General features: G+C 49.3%; 1 protein-coding gene across 1 annotated transcript; it reads left to right on the forward strand.

The window, feature by feature from the left end:
* Nucleotides 1–1583: 1583 nt before the first annotated feature.
* Nucleotides 1584–6183, forward strand: LOC137829303 (uncharacterized). Its single transcript, XM_068636107.1, has 3 exons — nt 1584–1895; nt 4793–5355; nt 5415–6183. The coding sequence occupies exons 1-3, from the start codon at nt 1584–1586 to the stop codon at nt 6181–6183; spliced, it is 1644 nt and encodes a 547-aa protein (XP_068492208.1).
* Nucleotides 6184–19964: the final 13781 nt, after the last annotated feature.

Raw genomic sequence — 19964 nt, forward strand, 5'->3', positions numbered from 1 at the left:
CTTCGCTTAAGACTGGGGGGCTTGTGTACCGCCCTGGTAGTCGGAAGTGATGACGTGGCACCAAGCCACAGAGTAGGCGTGTGGACAAGGCGCTAGAGTTGCAAAAGGGAAGGAAGTCGGGGGCTTCGTGTAATCGCCAGTTATTAAGTTGGCGTGCTCCGATCTCCAGCATACCAGGCGATCGCCCAATTGAAGATGAAGTCGCCAGATGATAAACTCGGGCGACCCAGTGATTGGAGATCGCCAGAACAAGCACATCGCCGAAGATGAAGGTGGTGCAGATTATGAAGGCGGCCGGCGAGACCACAGGGAAGGTGTACGAGAGCACCCTAACTCGCCAATTCCAGTAGAGATCGCGCTCCCAAGTTAGCTATGCACTGGGCAGTACCATGCATAAGTAACTTAGCCAAAAGGAGAGTCAGAAGCAGCGCCCAAGTCAAGGAGGCTCCAGATGGTGGCACGTGTACGACTGGATGCGAGCCACGTGTCCAGGTCTGTAACTGCCAGGAGAGAGAAAGTGACCAGGTATATAAGAGTTCTCAACGAACTTTCTGAGGTATGCACGTTCAGATTACACTCTTTACGCTTGCGAGTTATAGAGCTGACTGTGAGAGAGAATTTGCACGGTTCCTGTTCCTAGTTTCCTCTTAGTATTTGGTGATTCGGTCACTGACTTGGGCGTTGGAGTGCGATCGGCCGCAGCGGCGCCGCTCTGTTCTTTTGCAGGTTCTTGAGGTGGATCTCGAAGAAGGACGGAGGTTTGAAGCGGTGCACACGTCGATCCTTTGATGAGGCAGTTTCCAGCGTTCTGGTCAACAGGCAGTCTCCCTTTGCTATTTTCCAATTCCAAATTGATTTGTTTCTTTGCTTTAAAATTTGTTGACCTTTTTGATTGGTGAAAAAATAAATTTCAAAAGCGGTGCTAGATTAAGTTGGAGCTAACCTTTGTGGTGAGTCCATTGTCACTTAGTAGGTGCTATTTTGAAGATCTAAATTGAATATTTGTGGGAGGTTGAACAAGAGTTTAGCAGCAAGTGAGTTTACAAAAATACACAAAGATTGGGTGTCAATAACAAGAGCAACAACAAAAAGGAGTGCCAACAAGCAAAAGAAGAACATAGAATAGGATCTCTAATTTTTGTCAATTCAATTTGTCATTTGTTTGAGTTTTAATTGCGTTAAACTTGATTAATTAGTGAAATAATTACGCATAAGACGGTGAGTGTGTCTTCAATGGTTCTAAGTTCCTAGAAGCCTCACCATAGGATTCGTCTAGCTTAAAAGCTTTCTAGTTAGCTACCTTTAATTGTGTTTTTGTTAATTGCTTTGCATTGTTTACTTGCTTTGTATTGTTTAATTGCTTTACATTCTTCTTGCATAAAATTGTGTTTTTCATCCTTAATTGTGATCTAAGTGAATTACTTAGAAAAAGATTTGTGAAAAGTCTTGAGGGATAGATTCTGGCAAGGAAAGGCTTGGTACTTAAGAGATCCAAGTGATCCACCTCCCTTTCCTGGGAAGCTACCTTCATTACTCTTCTTCTCTTTTTTGGGGTAAATTACTTACAACACATAGCTTTAACCATGTCTTCTCATTCTCGTCATTCTAATGAAAGTGAAGGAGAGTCTGTCAAATCTCTTTTGAAAAAAATAGCACAAGACGTTCAAGCACTTTCAAATAGACAATTGCAACATGAGACCCTACTCAAAGAAAGGGATGCTCAATTTGCTTTGGTACAAGATGAGTGGAAAATGGTTAAAGAAAGAGATGATTACACCAAATCCAAAAAGAGTTCTCATGCATCTAGTTCTTCACATTCTAGGGCATCTAGTGAGAATGAGAGTGAAAGTCCACTTGAAGGGGATTTATTAGTTGTGAGAAGACTTCTTGGACAAGTTTCACAACCTTTTGATGAAAGTCAAAGGGAAAATATTTTCCATACAAGATGTCTCATTCAAAACAACATTTGTTCCTTAATAGTGGATGCGGGTAGTTGTGCTAATGTGGCTAGTACAAGAGTAGTAGATAAACTTGGATTGCCTACTGATATGATTCCAATAGCACACTTTGAATGATTCTTGACATTCTTAGGAATCATCTTGAGTTGGATATGAGATAGGCACTTTATCATAGAATTGGATCGAGGTTCTATGAACAAGAACTCACCAAAACTAGTGCCAAAACACAAACTCATATGGACACAAACACAAACTCATATGATGGAGATCAAGCTCAAGTGGACATGGAGGCCAATCATCAAGAGCAAGAAGAGGTTGAGGCTCAAATGGAGGACGCCCATGGAGGTCAAAGCCCACCTCAAAGGCTTACAAGAAGCATGTTCAAAGCTTTAGGAGCTAGGGGACGTTTATTTTCTCTTTTTGTAATTTCTTTGGTTGAAGGTGCTTAAAGGGAAACATTAGAAACCTCTATTGTTAAAGCATCTTTTAGTCTTTAGTTAGGAGTCTTAGGAGGGGGGTGCGTTAGTAGATAGGTGTAGGAGTAAATAAGGAGGTGCCAAAGTGAGAGAAGAGATCACAGCTTCCTCATGACTTGGTTTAGGCGCCGGTTGCATTTGTTTTTAGGAGGGAATTTTGAATTCTCTTAGCTTGATTTTCAGCACCTCTAGGCTATAAATAAAGGTGCTGCCCTTGTACATTGCAGATTTGAAAATTGATTAGAGAAACTATACTCAATTTTTGAGAGAGCATTGGAGAGCTTTGTGCCTTCCTCATTAGTCTTATCTTGAGAGTTTCCATGGTTACCTCAAGTGGCGGCTTGCACACTCATCTTGGAGTCACCATCCTCTAAGTGGCGTGATCATCCAACCATTCCTCCATCTTCATGAGCTTTCTCTTCTCCTTCCTTCCTTCTCTTTCAATTGTTCATGTCTTAGCTTGCTTCTCTTGAATTTCTGTTCGGCATTTTCATTTCTTATGAGCTTAGCTTCGGTTCATTTGTTTATTTGTTGTTCTTCATGATTTCTTCTTCATTTCTAGTCTTTTGTTCGGTGCATTTCTGTTTTTGTGTTGTTTAAATCGGTGCCTTTGCCTTTTCTTCCATTTCAATCGGTTCAATTTGACAAAACATGGAACTTCCATATGAGTTTGGGTTTTGGTACTAGTCTTGGTGAGTTCTTGTTCATAGAACCTTGATCCAATTCTATGATAAAGTGCCTATCTCATATCCAACTCAAGATGATTCCTAAGAATGTCAAGAATCATTCAAAGTGTGTTATTGGAATCATATCATGTGGTATCAAGAGTTTAGGTGTGTTCTTGTTTAATTTTTGAGTTGTGTTGCACTTTATTTGAAGAGCTCTTTAATTTCTTGCAATTTACGTTTCTATTTTAGGCTTATTTGAGTTTTCTTGCTGTTTTCTTTATGTTGCCTATCATATGTTTGAGTATTTTCCTTTTTGAATCCATACAAGTTTTGTCTTAGTCTTGTTTTTCCATAATTGTCATCACTTCTTGTAGTACTTTTATTGATTTTCTTGTTTCTTGCTTTAGTGTCTGTACCGTCCCGTCCCCGGGCGTTGACCAAATGTCAAAGTCAAGACATGGTGGAACCCCTCCAGGGACCCATGGAAGAAGGTCAACAGGTTGACCGCTCGAGTCATCGCCTTGCTGAGGCATCGCCTAAGTAAGGTGTCGCCCAAGAGAGGCATCGCCTAAGTAAGGCGTCGCCCAAGAGAGGCATCGCCAAACAAGTGTACCGCAAAGTTAAAGCATTGCCAAGCTAAGACATCGCAAGGAGGCTTCGGGCCTCGACAGTTCAGAACAGTAACAAAGGGAAGAGAAAGGTGGCTTCAAGACCATAAGTTCTAGTACCAGTAGGGGGTAAACCTGACTCATGAAGTACCCAAGCCACTGCTGGGAGACCCTGGGACAGATACGACCCATGAGAGGGCCACGACCAGGGGAGAACCACGTGTATGGTACGAGAGAAAGGTAGATACACTCCCAGGGCGAGTGACTAGTAATCGGGGCGCATGAGTTAGCACCCAAAAAGTCAACCCACGTGACAGAAGCACTTCGTAGAAAAGAGGGCTCACACGATGGAAAAACCCTAAGTTGGGTGGCGGCGCTGTGGGACCCTCTGCACAGAATAAAAGATCAAGTCAGAAGGGTACGTGGCAATACCCACATGCTCATAAAAAGTTTCAGGGAAAGTTTGCCAAGGTACGCGTTAATTCAGTTAAGATTCGAATGTTCCAAGGAATGTTTTGATACGCCTTCAATGCGCTTTAACGCGCTTTAAAGATTAAAGGTGTATAAAAAGGGACCTTGGGGCATTGGAAAAGGGACCGAGTTTTAACCTAATACACAGAGATACACAGAGAAAACCCTAGTTGTCTTCGTGGCACACTCACAGTGAGCACAAGGCAATTATGGCAACACAGTTCTAGTCACACAGTTTCAGTTATTCAGTGCAGTTTGTTTTTTGATGGTTCTCGCCAGCTGACTTGATCGTCGGAGTGCAAACGGCCGTGAGGGCGCCCCTTTGTGCACTTCTCTTTTCAGGTGCCTTTGACGGAGCAAACGAAGGTGCCCTAGCTCGCAAGGACAAGCCACGCGCAAAGACGATCCCGGTCAACCGGTCGAAACATTTGGCGCCCACCGTGGGGCTCGATCTAAATCATCAGTCCCACCGCACAAGATTCTCAGTTCCAGCTCTTAATACTCAGATAAGTTAAGAAAATTTCCAGAGAACCATGACTACGAGACCAGCACGCGCTAGGAGTGAAGAAATGACCATGCAACAACTTATGGGCATGATGCAATGGCTGCAGGACGCAATGGCGGCCTCAAAGGTAGAACAGGATCGCATGCGAGCAGATCTTGCAACCTCTCAAGCAAGAAACGATGAACTCCACCGTACCAACGAGGAGTTGCACCGTGGGTGGCGCGGCAGAGATGAACCTGAAGCCGCATCCCCACCTAGGGAATTCACGACACCATTCTCGCAGGCAATCCTGGAGACGGCGATACCCAGTAGGTTTACAGGGCCCAAGGTGACCTTCACAGGGGTGGAGGATCCTGAGGCACACCTCACAGCGTTCCACACGCAGATGTTGCTGGTAGGCGGTTCTGACGCCGCAAGGTGCAAGCTTTTCATGAGCACGCTGACGGGAATGGCTATGGATTGGTTCATCAGTCTTCCAGAGGGCCACATCACATCTTTCGCCCAGCTCTCGCGGCTGTTCAGAGAACAATATTTGGCCAACAGAGCCCCAACCCCAGTTTCGTACGATCTTTTCGACATGAAACAATTCCAAGGTGAGAACCTGAAGGAATACATAAGCCGCTTTGGAGCACAAGTGGTGAAGGTGGGTACTACCGATGAACCCATGTTGTATACGCATTCAGGAAGGGAGTGCGACCCGGGTCTTTTGGTAAGTGGCTTAATTGCAGGCTTCCCAAGATCTTTGTTGAAGTAAGGCGACGAGCGTTGGAGCACATTGCCTTAGAGGGTCAGGCATACGAGAAGTGCATACCTGCTGCACTTGCACGACCAAGGGCGCAGATACGCACACAACCCGCTAGGGTCCACGAAGCTGCCACGGAAAGAAGGAACCCAGACAGAAAGCGCACCTACGAGGCGAGGAGGGCCCCGCCAAGGACCCGAGCTGAAGGAAGGAGAGAGGGGAGTAGACCGCTGAGGCACAAATTTGTGGTGGAGCTCAAAAACGTCATCGTTGTGCCCAACATAGCAGACAGGTTGAGGCCACCAGCGAAGTCCAATAAAATTCTGGGTCCCCACAAGGAGTCGTGGTGTGAATTCCACGAAGCATTTGGACATCATATCAACAACTGTTTGGCGCTGGGCTACCAACTGGATGAGCTTGTGAAGAGTGGCTTCCTAAAGGATTACCTCGTAGGATCCCCTACAACGGCAGCCACGACAGTACAAGAGGAGGGCCAGGCACACGAGATGCTAGTCCATGGAGAGGTTCACACCATTTCTGGTGGATTTTCTGGTGGGGGGCCCACTGCCTCTCAACAAAAAAAGTATGTGAGGTCAGTAAATTCAGTGGCAGAAGAATTTCCAAACGACCCTTGGGAATCAGACCTTGTATTCACAAGGGCTGACCTACGGGATGTCGTCCCGCATGACAATGACCCCGTGGTCATTTCAGTAGTTACAGGAGGAAGAAAAGTACATAGGGTTCTCGTTGACTAGGGCAGTTCCGCAGATGTCATGTTCTGGGCAACCTTCAACAAGCTACAGTTGTCCCCGGACCTCTTGAGACCCTACACCGGATGCTTGTACGAGTTTGCAGATAATCCAGTGGAGGTACGTGGGTAGTTGGAGCTAAGAACGACGTTCACTGATGGAACGACGTCACGTACCAAAAGTATCCGGTACCTGGTGGTTAACGCCAACTCAGCCTATAACATTTTATTGGGCAGACCCGCCTTAAACATATTGAGGGCAGTACCTTCCACTCGCCACATGAAGATGAAGTTGCCAGACCTTAGCAGCAAGGTGATAGTCATCAAGTCAGACCAGGAAGAAGCCCGAAAGTGCTATGAGAATAGTTTGAAAACAAAGAGAGGCATGGTAATGGTAATTGAACGACCTCTCGTTTCAGGCCCGGCAACAGAGCTAGGACCCATAGAAGAGGCGACGCCCACAGAGTCCATGCCCGACGACGCTTTACCTATAGAGGCGATGCCCGTGGATGACGTATGCACAAAGGGAAGACGCTGCGGCACCTTGCCTGTGGAAGGAGAGTCAAAGGAGGCGACGCCCGAGGAGGCGACGCCCATGGAAGAGGACCCCATAAACGAGTCTCGCCCGGAAGGCGTGCAACATGATCAGCCCCAGCCAGAGGACAACGCGGGGGAAAGTCAGATAGGAGGCAAGGCATTCAAATTAGGACGCCACTTGAGCTAGGAAGAATGAAGGAAGGTAAAGGCGGTGATCTCGCGGCACTTAGACGCATTCGCATGGACCGCGGCAGACATGCCAGGTATCGACCCGGATTTCTTATCCCATCGCCTTACCCTGGACACAAAGGCCCGCCCCTGCGGCAGAGAAGAAGGAAGTTCAATGAGGAGCGATGCCTCGTCATAAAGGAAGAGACTTAGAAGCTGCTGAACGCTGGGCACATCAGGGAGATACAATACCCGGAGTGGCTGGCCAAAGTAGTCCTCGTCAAGAAGGCAAATGGGAAGTGGAGGATGTGCGTAGACTTCACAGATCTGAACAAGGCATGCCCAAAGGATTCATACCCACTCCCCAACATTGACACCTTAGTAGACAGTGCCTTGGGCTGCAAGATGCTGAGTTTCTTGGATGCATTCTCAGGTTATAATCAGATCAAAATGCATCCCAGGGACAAAAGCAAAACGGCGTTTATGACAGATACATGTAGCTACTGTTATAAGGTAATGCCATTTGGTTTGAAAAATGCAAGCGCCACCTACCAGAGATTGATGGACAAAATCCTTGCACCGATGCTAGGAAGGAATGTGCAGGCCTACGTCGACGACATGGTGGTGACCTCAGACGAGAGGGGCCGACACACAGCTGATCTGGAAGAGTTGTTCGCTACCATATCGAAGTATCACCTAAAGTTGAACCCAGAAAAGTGCATCTTTGGTGTAGAGGCAGGAAAGTTCCTGGGTTTCATGCTCACGGAAAGGGGAATAGAAGCGAATCCTGACAAGTGTGCAACCATCATCGCCATGAGGATCCCAACTTCAGTGAAGGAGGTTCAACAACTGACGGGGCGAATGGCAGCATTGTCAAGATTCGTATCAGCTGGTGGGGAAAAGGGGCACCACTATTTCCAATGCCTCAAGAGGAATAGTCGTTTTACGTGGACAGACGAGTGCGAAGCAGCGTTCCTCAAGCTGAAGGTGATGTGATTCCACTAGCCATATAGAGAAAGGTTCTTGACCTTCTTAGGAATCACCTTGAGTTGGACATTATAGAGGCACTTTTCTTAGAGTTGGATCATTGTTCTAAGAAAAGAACTCACCAAAAACTAATACCAAATCCCAAACTCATTGGATGAACCAATTTTAGTCAAATTGAACTGAACAAAAGAGGAGAAATTAAAAGGAACCGAACAGAATTGAAATTAAAAGGCAAGAACTGAAACAAAAGGTGCTGGAAAACAGAAAAACCGAACCAAAATGCTCAAGAACACAAGACAACAAGAGTAATTGAAAGAGAAGAAAGGAAGGAGAAGAGAGTGCTCATGAAGATGGAAGAATGTTGGATGATCTCGCCACTAGAAGTGTTGAATGCTCCTAGATGAGAGTGATGCCGCCACTTGAGGACTCCAATGATCCATCAAGATAAGACTAGAGAAGAAGGCTCCAAAAGCTCTCCAAAGGTCACTCAAAATTTGAGTAGAGTTTTCTTAGATTAATTCCAATCTGAATTTTACAAAGAGAGCACCTCTATTTATAGCCTAAGGTGCTGAAAATGCAAGCTAAAACAATTCAAAATTCCCTCCCAAATCATTCTAGAACCGGCGCCTATTCTATGCATGAGGAAGGTGTGACCCTTTCCTTCACTTTGGCACCTCCTATTCTACTTCTACACCTATCTACTAATACACCCCCCCAAAGCTCCTAACTAAAGCCTACAAGATGCTAAAACAAAAGAGGTTTCTAATGTTTCCCTCTAAGCACCTTCAACTAAAGAAATTACAAAAAGAGAAAATAAATGTCCTCTAGCTCCCAAAGCTTTGAACATGCTTCTTGTAATCCTTTGAGGTGGACTTTGACCTCCATGGGCGTGTTCTATTTGTGCCTCCACCTCGTCTTGATCTTGTTGATTGGCCTCCATGTCCTCTTGAGCTTGATCTCCATTAGAAGGAGTACTTGGCGACGCCACCCGTGCTTTGCAAGCCACAAGTAGGCATCCCCCTCCACCTATATTTTGCAGTAACAGAATGGGCTATTAGCTCTGTACTGGTCCAGGAACAAAACCAAGTACAGAGACCAATATACTTCGTAAGCAAGGCATTGCAAGGCCTAGAGTCAAGATACCAGTCACTAGAGAAGGCAGCACTAGCAGTAGTGTTCTCAGCACGAAGGCTTCGCCACTATTTCCACAATTTCACGGTGGTGTTAATGACGGACCTTCCCATCAAGAAGGTACTCCAGAAGCCAGACGTGGCCGGGAGGATGGTACGCTGGGCAGTGGAATTGTTAGAATTTGACATCCAGTACAAGCCCTGGGGATTCATCAAAGGCCAGGTCTATGCTGACTTGTAGCAGAACTTTCACCAGGAGGAGATCCTCAAGAGGTGGAAGCAGGGGCACAGTGGATGCTCTCAGTAGACGGATCTTCCAACCAGCAAGGGAGCGGAGCTGGAATAATCCTGGAGGGACCTAATGGAGTGTTAATCGAACAGGCTTTGCGCTTCGCCTTCAAGGCAAGCAACAACCAGGCGGAGTACGAGGCGTTGATTGCCGGGATGCTTTTGGCCAAAGAAATGGGTGCTCAGAGCCTCTTGGCAAAGAGTGACTCACAACTAGTCACAGAACAAGTAACGGGGGGATACCAAGCGAAGGACCCACAGATGGTTGCGTATCTGAAGTACGTCGAGGTATTGAAAAGAGCCTTCGCTGCGTTTGAGGTAGTGCACGTCCCCAGGGAACAAAATGCCAGAGCTGACCTGCTTGCCAAGCTGGCCAACTCAGGCAAGGGGGGAAAGCAAAGGACCGTAATACAGGAGACCCTCAAGACACCGCGAAAGTTCGTTGCAGACAACAGGGTAGACGTCCTTCACGTTGGTACAACAAGAGGGAAACCAAGGAGTCATCGCTCGTTGAGTCAAGAGACGGTGAGGGCACCTTGCATCAGTACTTACGTAGCCTCGCCAGGTGAAGAAAGGAGTGTACAAGTGTGCGCTTTGGAGGAAGGTGACACTTGGATGACCCCTTACAGGCGATACCTGGCGGATGGGATCCTCCCAGCAGAGCCAGAGGAAGGCAAGAAGACTAAGAGGAACGCCGCCAGGTACACCTTAGTGGATGGGATATTATTCAGGCATGGGTTTACGCACCCTATCTTGACGTGCGTAAGCGGCGACGAGTGCACCAGGATAATGGCTGAACTCCACGAAGGTATTTGTGGAAGCCACGTGGGAGGAAGATCCTTGGTGTCCAAGGTGATACGTGCAGGTTTCTTCTGGCCAACAGTAAGAGAAGATTGTGTACGATACGCCCAGCATTGCAAGCAGTGCAAGAGGCATGCCAATTGGCACAAGGCGCCGCCAGAGGAGTTAAGATCCATATACAGCCCGTCGCCTTTCCACACCTGGGGAATTGATATCCTAGGCCCATTTCCATTGGCTATAAGGCAGATCAAATACCTGATCGTTGCCATCGAATATTTCACCAAGTGGATAGAGGCAGAGCCAGTGGCACAGATCACCGCCCACAAGGTACAACACTTTTTTTGGAAAAACATTATATGTCGTTGTTCCGTCCGGTCGACCTGGGACGTCTTCATGCGCGGCCTCAACCGTCAGCTAGGGACTCCTTCCCACTGGTTACCTCTGGATTCCTGCAAAGAAGGACACAAAGGGGCGCCCTAGCGGCCGTTTGCACTCTGACGCTCAAGTCAGCCAGCAAGAAACACAAAAAAAAAAACTGAGCACCTCCGTATCGGAGCACCGCTTATGGCACTCTGAAGGTGGTAAAAAGGAAACCGTGCCTAGTATGTATTTCTCCTTCTAGCAAAGATCTTTCCCTAGTCCTTTGTGCGTAACCTCAAGGCTCGAGCAAGCAACTAGAGAGTTTCTGGGAAATTTGCCAAAAGTTCCAACCCCGTTCCCAACATTCTCGGCGCTATTTAAACTACCCTAGCATTTAAAGCGCCTTAAAGCACTTTTAATTATAAAACGTAACGCATTTAATTAGCGCGTCTAATTAGAAAACGTAGCGCATTTAAGACGTTGAAACGCTTGGGAGCCTTTATAGTACCTTAAACGCTCGAAACAGAAACTGTATTAAATGACTTTAATTACCTGGTACCTGACTAAATGGTGTTTCTATTCTGACCTGGCTGTCGTACACGTGGAGGGCCTCGCAGCGCCATGACCCCATCTGGGGACGTTTCTTCGTGTGAGTCCTCCTGCTTGGGAGTGCTACTGCGCAAGGGGTAACCTGTTGGGTGCCAACTCATGCTCCCAATCCTCTAGTCACTCACTTTGAGAGCGTATCTGCCTTCCTTTCGTACCCTGCGCCTAGCTACCTTGGGCGTGACCCTCCTCTTGAGTCGTATCTGTCCCAAAGGCGTGTCTGGGGCGACAGGGGTACTTCACGAGTCAGGCTGCTCTACACTGGTGCTACCACTATGGCCTTGAAGCCACCTTTGTCTTCTCTTCATCACTACTCCGGATTTATCGGGACTCGAGGCCTTCTCACGGCGTCGCTCCCTCCATGGTCTTTCCTACCCATGGGTATCGGGGAACCACACTGTGATCGCCTTGTCTTAGTTGGGCGACGCCTTCACCTAGGCGACGCTTCCTCGTGGCAACGCTGGCACTCGGCGTTTCTTCACCTAGGCGACGCCTTATGTTTACTTTGACCTTGACTTTGTCAACGCCCGGATACAGGACGGTACACAAGCCCCCCAGTCTTAAGCCGAAGACTTGTCTTCAGCGCAAAGACTAAGGCCTCGCCCACGCCGTCCACGTGTCACCTTGATGACGTGTCATTCCCTGCTGACTCAACAATTCTCGAATTATTGACGTGACACTCTCTGAACCAAAGGGGCGCTCTTAAATGGCTGATTGGACATCCTCTGAGGCGGGGAAAGTAACACCTTTTGGGGCTACGCTTAATCGTGTGCCACGTGGCTCATCACACGGTCAGCCTCTAGAGTCCCTTGCGCTCCCCTTGGGCGCTTAATCCCTTGACACGCGACACGATCTCACGGCTCCCAATTAGTGCCTCTTGGGTTGCAAATGTAACGTTCAAGTTACCCCAAACCCCGCGCTCACACCACTGTTCCATCCATTCTCTCTGCGTCTCCGCACTGTTCATCGCCTTCAAACCTTTTCTCTGCAACTTCTGCTCTTTCCTTCGTGCTCTCCTTCCTCCCTCACTTTGACAGCAAAGGTATGATTTTTGCATCTCCACGACTCTTCTCCTTCGTCGCATTGCATCACTGTTTATTGAACTGCCTGGGACTGTTTACGTTTATGCATTACTGTGTCCTTCCACTTCTCCTTTCTTCTCCGTTCCCTTCTCCTTCTTTCTGGGTTTTCTCGCGTGGGTGGCATTTCCTGGGGTTTTACCCCCTTTTCTGTCTTGGCTTCATTGGTTAAAAACCTTTTTCCTTTCTTCTTTCTCCAGCTATTTATTCACACCATGACGCGCCCGAACTCAAAGTCTGGTTCTCCCCCCAAGACCCCCAAGTCCAACTATAAAGCCTTCTATTCATGGGCCCCCGACGAGCTCTTGAACGAGTGTACCAGCCTGACAACCTTCCAGGACCTGGAGAATCATCGTGGGGATCCTCACTTGTACAACTTTAATGCTTTCTGCCGTACTCATGACGCGCACATCTCTGTTCGTCCCGGCAGACCTGGGGAACCTGTCTGCGTGGATGATAGACCTAGAAAGGGGAATCCTTTCTTCTTCATGTACCAGACGGTATTTAAACGCGTCGGGGTGTGTCTCCCATTAACGCCCTTCGAGACGGAACTTCTCAACGAGATTAACACAGCCCCCGCCCAACTCCACCCCAACAGCTGGGCATTTGTAAGGGGTTTTCAAATTTTCTGCGGGTACCTGGGCATCCTTCCCTCTGTGGATGTTTTCTTGCATTTCTTCGAGGTGAAGAAACAGGGGAAAAGCTTTTGGGTAAGCTTCTCCGGGATCGCGGGTAGGATCCTTCTCTCCCTCTTCCAGAACTCCTACAAAAAATGGAAAGGAAAATTTTTAGGGTGTGCTGCGCCAAGCACGACCCCATAGCCTTAGACGGCTTTCCCCTGTACTGGACGGAACCCCCTAAGCTGCTCAGGGCCAAAGCCCTGGATGAGCTATCCCCTGCTGATAGGGAGGTATGCAAGGCCTTTGCTAGCCTGGGGATTGTCTTCGATACGTTGAAGTTTATCGCGAGCGAATACAACGCCCACGCCCTGACCACATACTTTGGTAGGGAGACTCTCCCCTTACCATCTTTTGTTATTTGTACCTTACTACCTAATGTTTGTTCCTCTGGCCTCTTCCACCTGTTTTCCATTGTGCCATGTGACTTACGTCTCACGCATCTACGCGTTTTGTGGTTTTGTATATTTGCTTTGGCTTTGACTTCTGCTGCTTGGTTTATCTGAATGTAGGATCGGTGATGGGAGAGGTCTCTGCCTCTCCCGCCTCCGTCGCTGCCGCCCCTGATCTTATCGCCATCCCTCCTCCAATTATGCATCTGATGAGGGGCTTCAGCGGTGGATCAATGCCAGAAGGCTCCGAAAGGAAGGAGGGCATGCCCTTCTACTTGGGGGCCTTCTTGGCGGTGGCCCTTGAATGGCGCGCCCAAGCCAGAAACGCTGTTCTGCAAACCCAAACCCTCCAGGCCTTGGAAACAAGGGTAGCTACCCTGGAAGAGGAAAAGAAGATTCTGGGACGCCGAAACGAAGCTTACCAAACCACCCTGAAGCAGGCGCAAGAGGCTAAAAAAGAGGCTGAAAAACAACTGGCAGAGGCGGTGGAGCTGCAGGTTGACTCCTACACTCGGGAAGTCACTCTTCAAGTCCAAGTGACAAGCCTCCAGGGCATGGTCGAAACTTACGACGAAGTCCAAAAGGTCTTGAAGAGCCGGTGCAGCGAGTAGGCTGACAGACTGGAGCGGGTGGAGGGGGAGATGGCTACCCAGGCCAAAGCTATGGGCCTTCTCCAGGTTGACTACGACAAACTGCAGGTCGAAGTCAGCCGACTCCGTGTGGAGAAGGAAGGTTTGGAGAAACAAGTGGCTACGGGGGACGCCATCATCGAGGAGTTAGAGAAGGATAAGAAGACCCTCGTCAATGACATGGCGGGTACCTTCGAGGAGGGGTTCAAAGAGATTCTTGCCCAGGCCGTCTGTGAGAACCCGGGAATCGACGTTTCCAACTGTGATTCCACTCATCACATCGTTGATGGAAAGGTCGTGCCCTTGGAGATGGATGATTGAACCGCCGCCCTCAACCGCCACCTTTCTCCTTCACACTTTACGCTTGTTTTTGGCCCCCTTTGATAAGCTTGTAATTCTTTGAACTGTTTGCACTTTCGTTACAACTTTGGGTTTTTGCATGACTACTTTCGTGCCATTGAGTTATCGAATTCCGCCTGTATGATTTTACTATAGTTTTTTGCCTTCACGCGCTTCGATTGTTTTGCCTGTACTCTACCCGTTTCTTTCACTGCGTTGGGCAACCCTGGATGCCCGGGGAAGGTCACGCGTCGATGCCCGCGCCCATGGAGAGGCTTCCCTAACGGGGCCGTACCGTCCACGGGTGTCTCAAACACCAAAGCGATCCGTCCCTTGATTCTTGGTGCCCGGCGCCCACTCCTAAGGAGAGGCCTGCTACAGCGCCGTATCGTCCCAGGGTGTCTAAAAACGCTGAGCACTCTGGGGGGGGGGGGTCGTTCCCTCCATGGTCTTTCCTTCCCATGGGTATCGGGGAACAACCCTGCCAGTAATCCGCTGGCGTTTGACGATCTCGTCTCCCTCCACAGTCTTTCCTACCTGTGGGTATCGGGGAGGCAACGCCGCTAGTAACTAGTTTCGACTTCTTCAATTTCGTCTCCCTCCACAGTCTTTCCTACCTGTGGGTATCGGGGAGGTGGCACTGCTGCTACTTGGGTTGGCGACGCTCGCAACGTCTCATGCTGGCGTCGCCCTCTGCGTCTTTCCTGGCGACGCCTTAGGCGTCTCATGCTGGCGTCGCCTCGGACGTTATCTATACCTTGGTACTGACTTTAACCTCGGCCCTGGCCGACGCCTGAGGATAGCAAAAAGCTCAAGGTCTCGCCTGTGCCATCCACGTGGCGCTTCTTGCATGGCTGATGGGACATTCAGTCACTTGACTCGGTCCTGACACCTTTTGTGCCCCTGACCCACTCTCGACGGCGCATCGTACCCTTGGGCATTTTGTCGATACGACGTTTTCTGAGTGTTAACCAGTGGTTCCAGGGCCATCCTCCCATCCTTTGCCACGTGGCTCGATCGTGCGGTGCATCCATTCGCGTTGTTAGGCGCTATAACTGCAATACTTCCATTTGCGTCGTTTGGCGCTCTAACCGCGATATTTACTTCTTCAAACCTTGAAACCGTCCTCATCATTTTTGCGCTTTTCGTAACCTACTTGCACACTTTGTACTTGCACCCTTTCTCTTCTCGCGAAAAGTTCTTCTAGTGTTCGTTCCCACCAGCGTTTTACCCTTGCGTTACCAGCGGGCCACACGCCTGCAAACCCCCTGATTCTATTCAAGCATGTCTTCTCGCGCTCCTCCCCCCAGGGTCAACCCCAAGGATCTGTATACTTGGGCTTCGAGCGACCTTCTTGACGAATGCTCATGCTTACTCTCCACCAGGGCCAACGACGGGGTCCCCTTCTTTTACTTCTATCAGGTGGTTTTCAAGACCATCGGCGTGCGCCTGCCCTTTTCCAGGTTTGAGAAGGGACTGCTTACGGAGATAAATGCCGCTCCGGCCCAGTTATATCCCAACAGCTGGGCTTTTGTCAAGGCCTTTGACATCCTTTTCGGGTTTCTGGGTTGTGCACCCTCGGTTGATATCTTTCTTCATTTCTTTGAGGTAAAGAGGCAAAGGAACAACCTCTGGGTAACCCTTAGCAACGTTCCTGGCAGAGTTCTCCTGACCCCCTTCCAAAACTCATTCACTGGGTGGAAAGGCCGGTTCTTCAAGATCTGCTGCTCCGATCTCGTTCCCTCCGCCCTGGATGGTTTTCCACTGTACTGGGTGAGGGAGACGAGGGCCCTAAAATCCAAACCCTTCAAGAAGCTAGCCCCGAATGACCAGGTGGTTTGCCGGATTCTCGCTGAGGCGGGAGGGTTTGACTCCGCCACCTTGATCAGTTTGGAGTTCAACACTGGAACTCTCGAGAAGTATATATGTATGAGTCACTGCCCTAGAAACTTCCGCCTTTATTGCTTTCTATCTGTGTGTGTTTTGCTTCATGGCGTCTCTGACACATTCATCTCCCTTGGTGCAGGTTCGAAAATAAACCAAGAGCGGAGGTCACGACTTACCCGAGCTCTGCGGACTGAGAGCGGGGCTTCGTCTTCCTCTCGTGCTGACTCCGATGGCCACTGAAGAGTGGTTCGTTTGTGTTTTTGTATGAGTTGTAATGTTTGCCCTATTCGCATTACTCCACATTTGTATCGAACACTGCTCGTAAAATCGACTTTACTACACCATACTTGGTTTTTGTAACGCCGCTTTACTTTTGCATACATCCCATATATTGTGCATTTTTCCTCCGTCATGTTTCTTAGCGGCGCCTGCGCTTGGGCGACGCCTTTCTTCTTGGCGACGCCTTCTTTCTGGGCGACGCCTTTCTTCTTGGCGACGCCTTCTTTCTCGGCGACTCCTTTCTTCTTTACTGGCGACGCTTCCTTTGCTAGCGACGCCTCTCGCCATTTCAAATGGGGAAAAGATAAAGACTGAAAACCAAGGAAAGGTTTTTTCTCAAACTTGTTTTTCTTTTATTTGGGTGACCTCATTAAAAAACCCCGGAAAGGGAAAAAGAGCGTCCCCTTTAACAAGACTGTTACATAGCCGCTTTACATAAGTCAACTGAAATAAAACTTCAGGTTGGCTGCATTCCAACTACGCGGGATGGGACCCCCTTCCAAGGTCTCTAGGTTGTACGAGCCGTTGCCCTTAGCCTCAGTAACTCTGAAGGGTCCGGTCCACTTGGGAGACAGCTTATTTTCCAGCTCGTATGGGTGGGCTTTCCTCATAACTAGGTCGCCAATCTAGAACTGTCGTGGCTTTACCTTAGAGCTATATTGCCGCTCTACTCTCCTCTTTACCGCTTGGGCTTTTATTCAGGCTTCCTCCCTGGCTTCGTCTAGTAGATCCAGGTTTACCCGCCTTTCTTCGTTGGATTCCTCAACCACAAAGTTTTGAAAGCGTGGCGAGCTTTCGTGTATTTCTACTGGGATCATCGCGTCCGACCCATACACCAAACTGAAAGGCGTCTCCATGGTGGAATATTGGGGCGTGGTGTGGTATGCCCATACGATCCTTGGTACTTCCTCTGCCCACGCCCCTTTGGCCTTCTCTAACCTTCTCTTTAACCCCCTCCGCAAAACTCTGTTTGCTGACTCTACTTGCCCGTTGGTCTGGGGATGTTCGACTAATGCGAACACTTGCTTGATACCTACCTCAGCACACAGATTTCTCAACTGCTGACTGGCAAACTGGGTCCCATTATCGGATATCAAGCGCCTAGGTACGCCAAAGCGACACACAATGTTCTTCCACACAAAGTGTTGTACCTTGTGCGCAGTGATCTGTGCCACGGGCTCTGCCTCTATCCACTTGGTGAAGTACTCGATGGCAACGATCAAATACTTCATCTGCCTTATCGCCAGTGGGAACGGACCCAGGATGTCAATTCCCCAGGTATGAAAAGGCCACAGGCTATATATGGATCGCAGTTCTTCTGGCGGCGCCTTGTGCCAGCCAGCGTGCTTTTGGCATTGCTTGCAGTGCTGCGCGTGTCGCGCGCAATCCTCTTTTACCGTTGGCCAGAAAAAACCTGCGCGTATCACTTTGGAGGCTAATGCCCTTCCCCCTACGTGGCTCCCGCAAATGCCTTCGTGGAGCTCCGTCATTATTCTGGTACACTCGACGCCACTTACACACGTTAAGATAGGGTGAGTGAAACCGTGCCTGAACAACACTCCGTCCACCAGAGTGTATCTTGCGGCATTTCTCTTGACCTTCTTACCCTCTTCAGGCTCCACTGGGAGAGCCCCATCCGCCAGATACCGTTTGTATGGCGTCATCCAGGTGTCTCCCCCGGCTAGGACACATACCTGCATTTGCCTTCCTTCTTCGGGCATATCCGCGTACGTGCTGATGTGGGGCATCTTCAGCGTATCTTGGGTCAAAGAGCGATGGCTCCTTGGCCTTCCTCTTGTTGTACAAATCTGGAGGACATCCACCCTGTTATCTTCCACGAATTTACGCGGAGCTTTGAGCGTCTCTTGGATCACTGTCCTCTGTCTACCCCCCTTGCCTGAGCTGGCCAGCTTCGCAAGCAGGTCGGCTCTGGCATTCTGTTCCCTTGGGACATGTATCAGCTCAAAAGCGTTGAATGTTCCCTTCAACGACTGGACGTATCTCAGATACGCCGCCATCTGTGGGTCCTTCACCTGGAACTCACCTGTCACCTGCCCCGTAATCAGCTGGGAGTCGCTTTTCACCAAGAGGTTCTGTGCGCCCATCTCCTTGGCCAGGAGCATTCCTGCGATCAGAGCTTCGTATTCCGCCTGATTATTACTTGCCTTAAAGGCGAAGCGCAGAGCTTGCTCAATCAGCACGCCATTGGGTCCCTCCAAGACTATTCCCGCACCACTCCCTTGTTGGTTGGAGGAGCCATCAACCGAGAGCAGCCACTGTGAGCCCACATCCACCTCTTGTTCACCTCCGGGCGAGAGTTCTGCCACAAAATCCTCGTACACTTGCCCCTTGATGGATCCTCTGGGCTCATACTGGATGTCGAATTCCGTTAACTCCACCGCCCAGCGTACCATCCTTCTAGCTACATCAGGCTTCTGCAGCACCTTCTGTATAGGGAGGTTCGTCATCACTACCACCGTGAAGCTGTGGAAGTAATGACGGAGCCTCCTGGCTGAAAACACCACCGCCAATGCTGCCTTCTCCAACGCCTGATATCTCGTCTCCGCGCCTTGTAATGCCGTGCTTACGAAATAGATGGGCTTTTGAATCTGGTCCTGCTCCTGGACCAGCACTGAGCTGATAGCTCGCTCTTTCACTGCGAAGTACAGCCGGAGGGGCACATCCGCCACCGGTTTGCAGAGGACTGGTGGCGTCGCCAAGTACTCCTTCAACTTGATGAAAGCCGCTTCGCATTCGTCAGTCCCTGCGAAACGACTATTTCTCTTGAGGCACCGGAAATATGGGTGCCCCTTCTCTCCTCCGGCGGAAACAAACCTTGAGAGCGCCGCCATTCGCCCCGTCAACTGCTGCACTTCCTTTATCGACGTCGGGCTTCGCATGGCGATGATCGCCGCACATTTGTCGGGGTTCGCCTCTATCCCCCTCTCTGTGAGCATGAAACCCAAGAACTTACCGGCCTCTACCCCGAATACACACTTCTCAGGGTTTAGTTTGAGGCGATACTTGGATATAGTGACGAACAACTCCTCCAGGTCTGCCATGTGTTGTGCCCTATCCTGCGACGCCACTACCATGTCATCCACGTAGGCGTATACATTCCTCCCTAGCATGGGCGGCAGGACCTTGTCCATCAGCCTTTGGTAGGTGGCGCCCGCGTTTTTCAGCCCAAAAGGCATCACCTTGTAACAGTAACTGCAAGTCTCTGTCGTGAATGCAGTTTTGCTCTCATCTCTCGGGTGCATTTTAATCTGGTTGTACCCCGAGAATGCATCCAGGAAACTTAGCACCTTGCAGCCGGATACACTATCCACCAACGCGTCGATACTGGGCAGTGGGTACGAGTCTTTCGGGCACGCCTTATTTAAGTCCGTGAAGTCCACGCACATCCTCCACTTTCCTTTCGCCTTCTTTACTAGGACGACGTTAGCTAGCCACTCAGGGTATTGGATCTCCCTGATGTGGCCAGCATTTAGCAGCTTCTGCGTTTCCTCCCTTACCACCCTCTGCCTCTCTTCGTTGAATTTCCTCCTTCTTTGGTGGACTGGGCGGATCGTGGCGTCCATGCTGAGGTGATGACACAGGAAATCAGGGTCGATGCCGGGCATATC

The sequence above is a fragment of the Phaseolus vulgaris genome, chromosome 7 (assembly GCF_000499845.2).
Source record: "Phaseolus vulgaris cultivar G19833 chromosome 7, P. vulgaris v2.0, whole genome shotgun sequence".
In the NCBI taxonomy this organism is placed as follows: domain Eukaryota; kingdom Viridiplantae; phylum Streptophyta; class Magnoliopsida; order Fabales; family Fabaceae; genus Phaseolus; species Phaseolus vulgaris.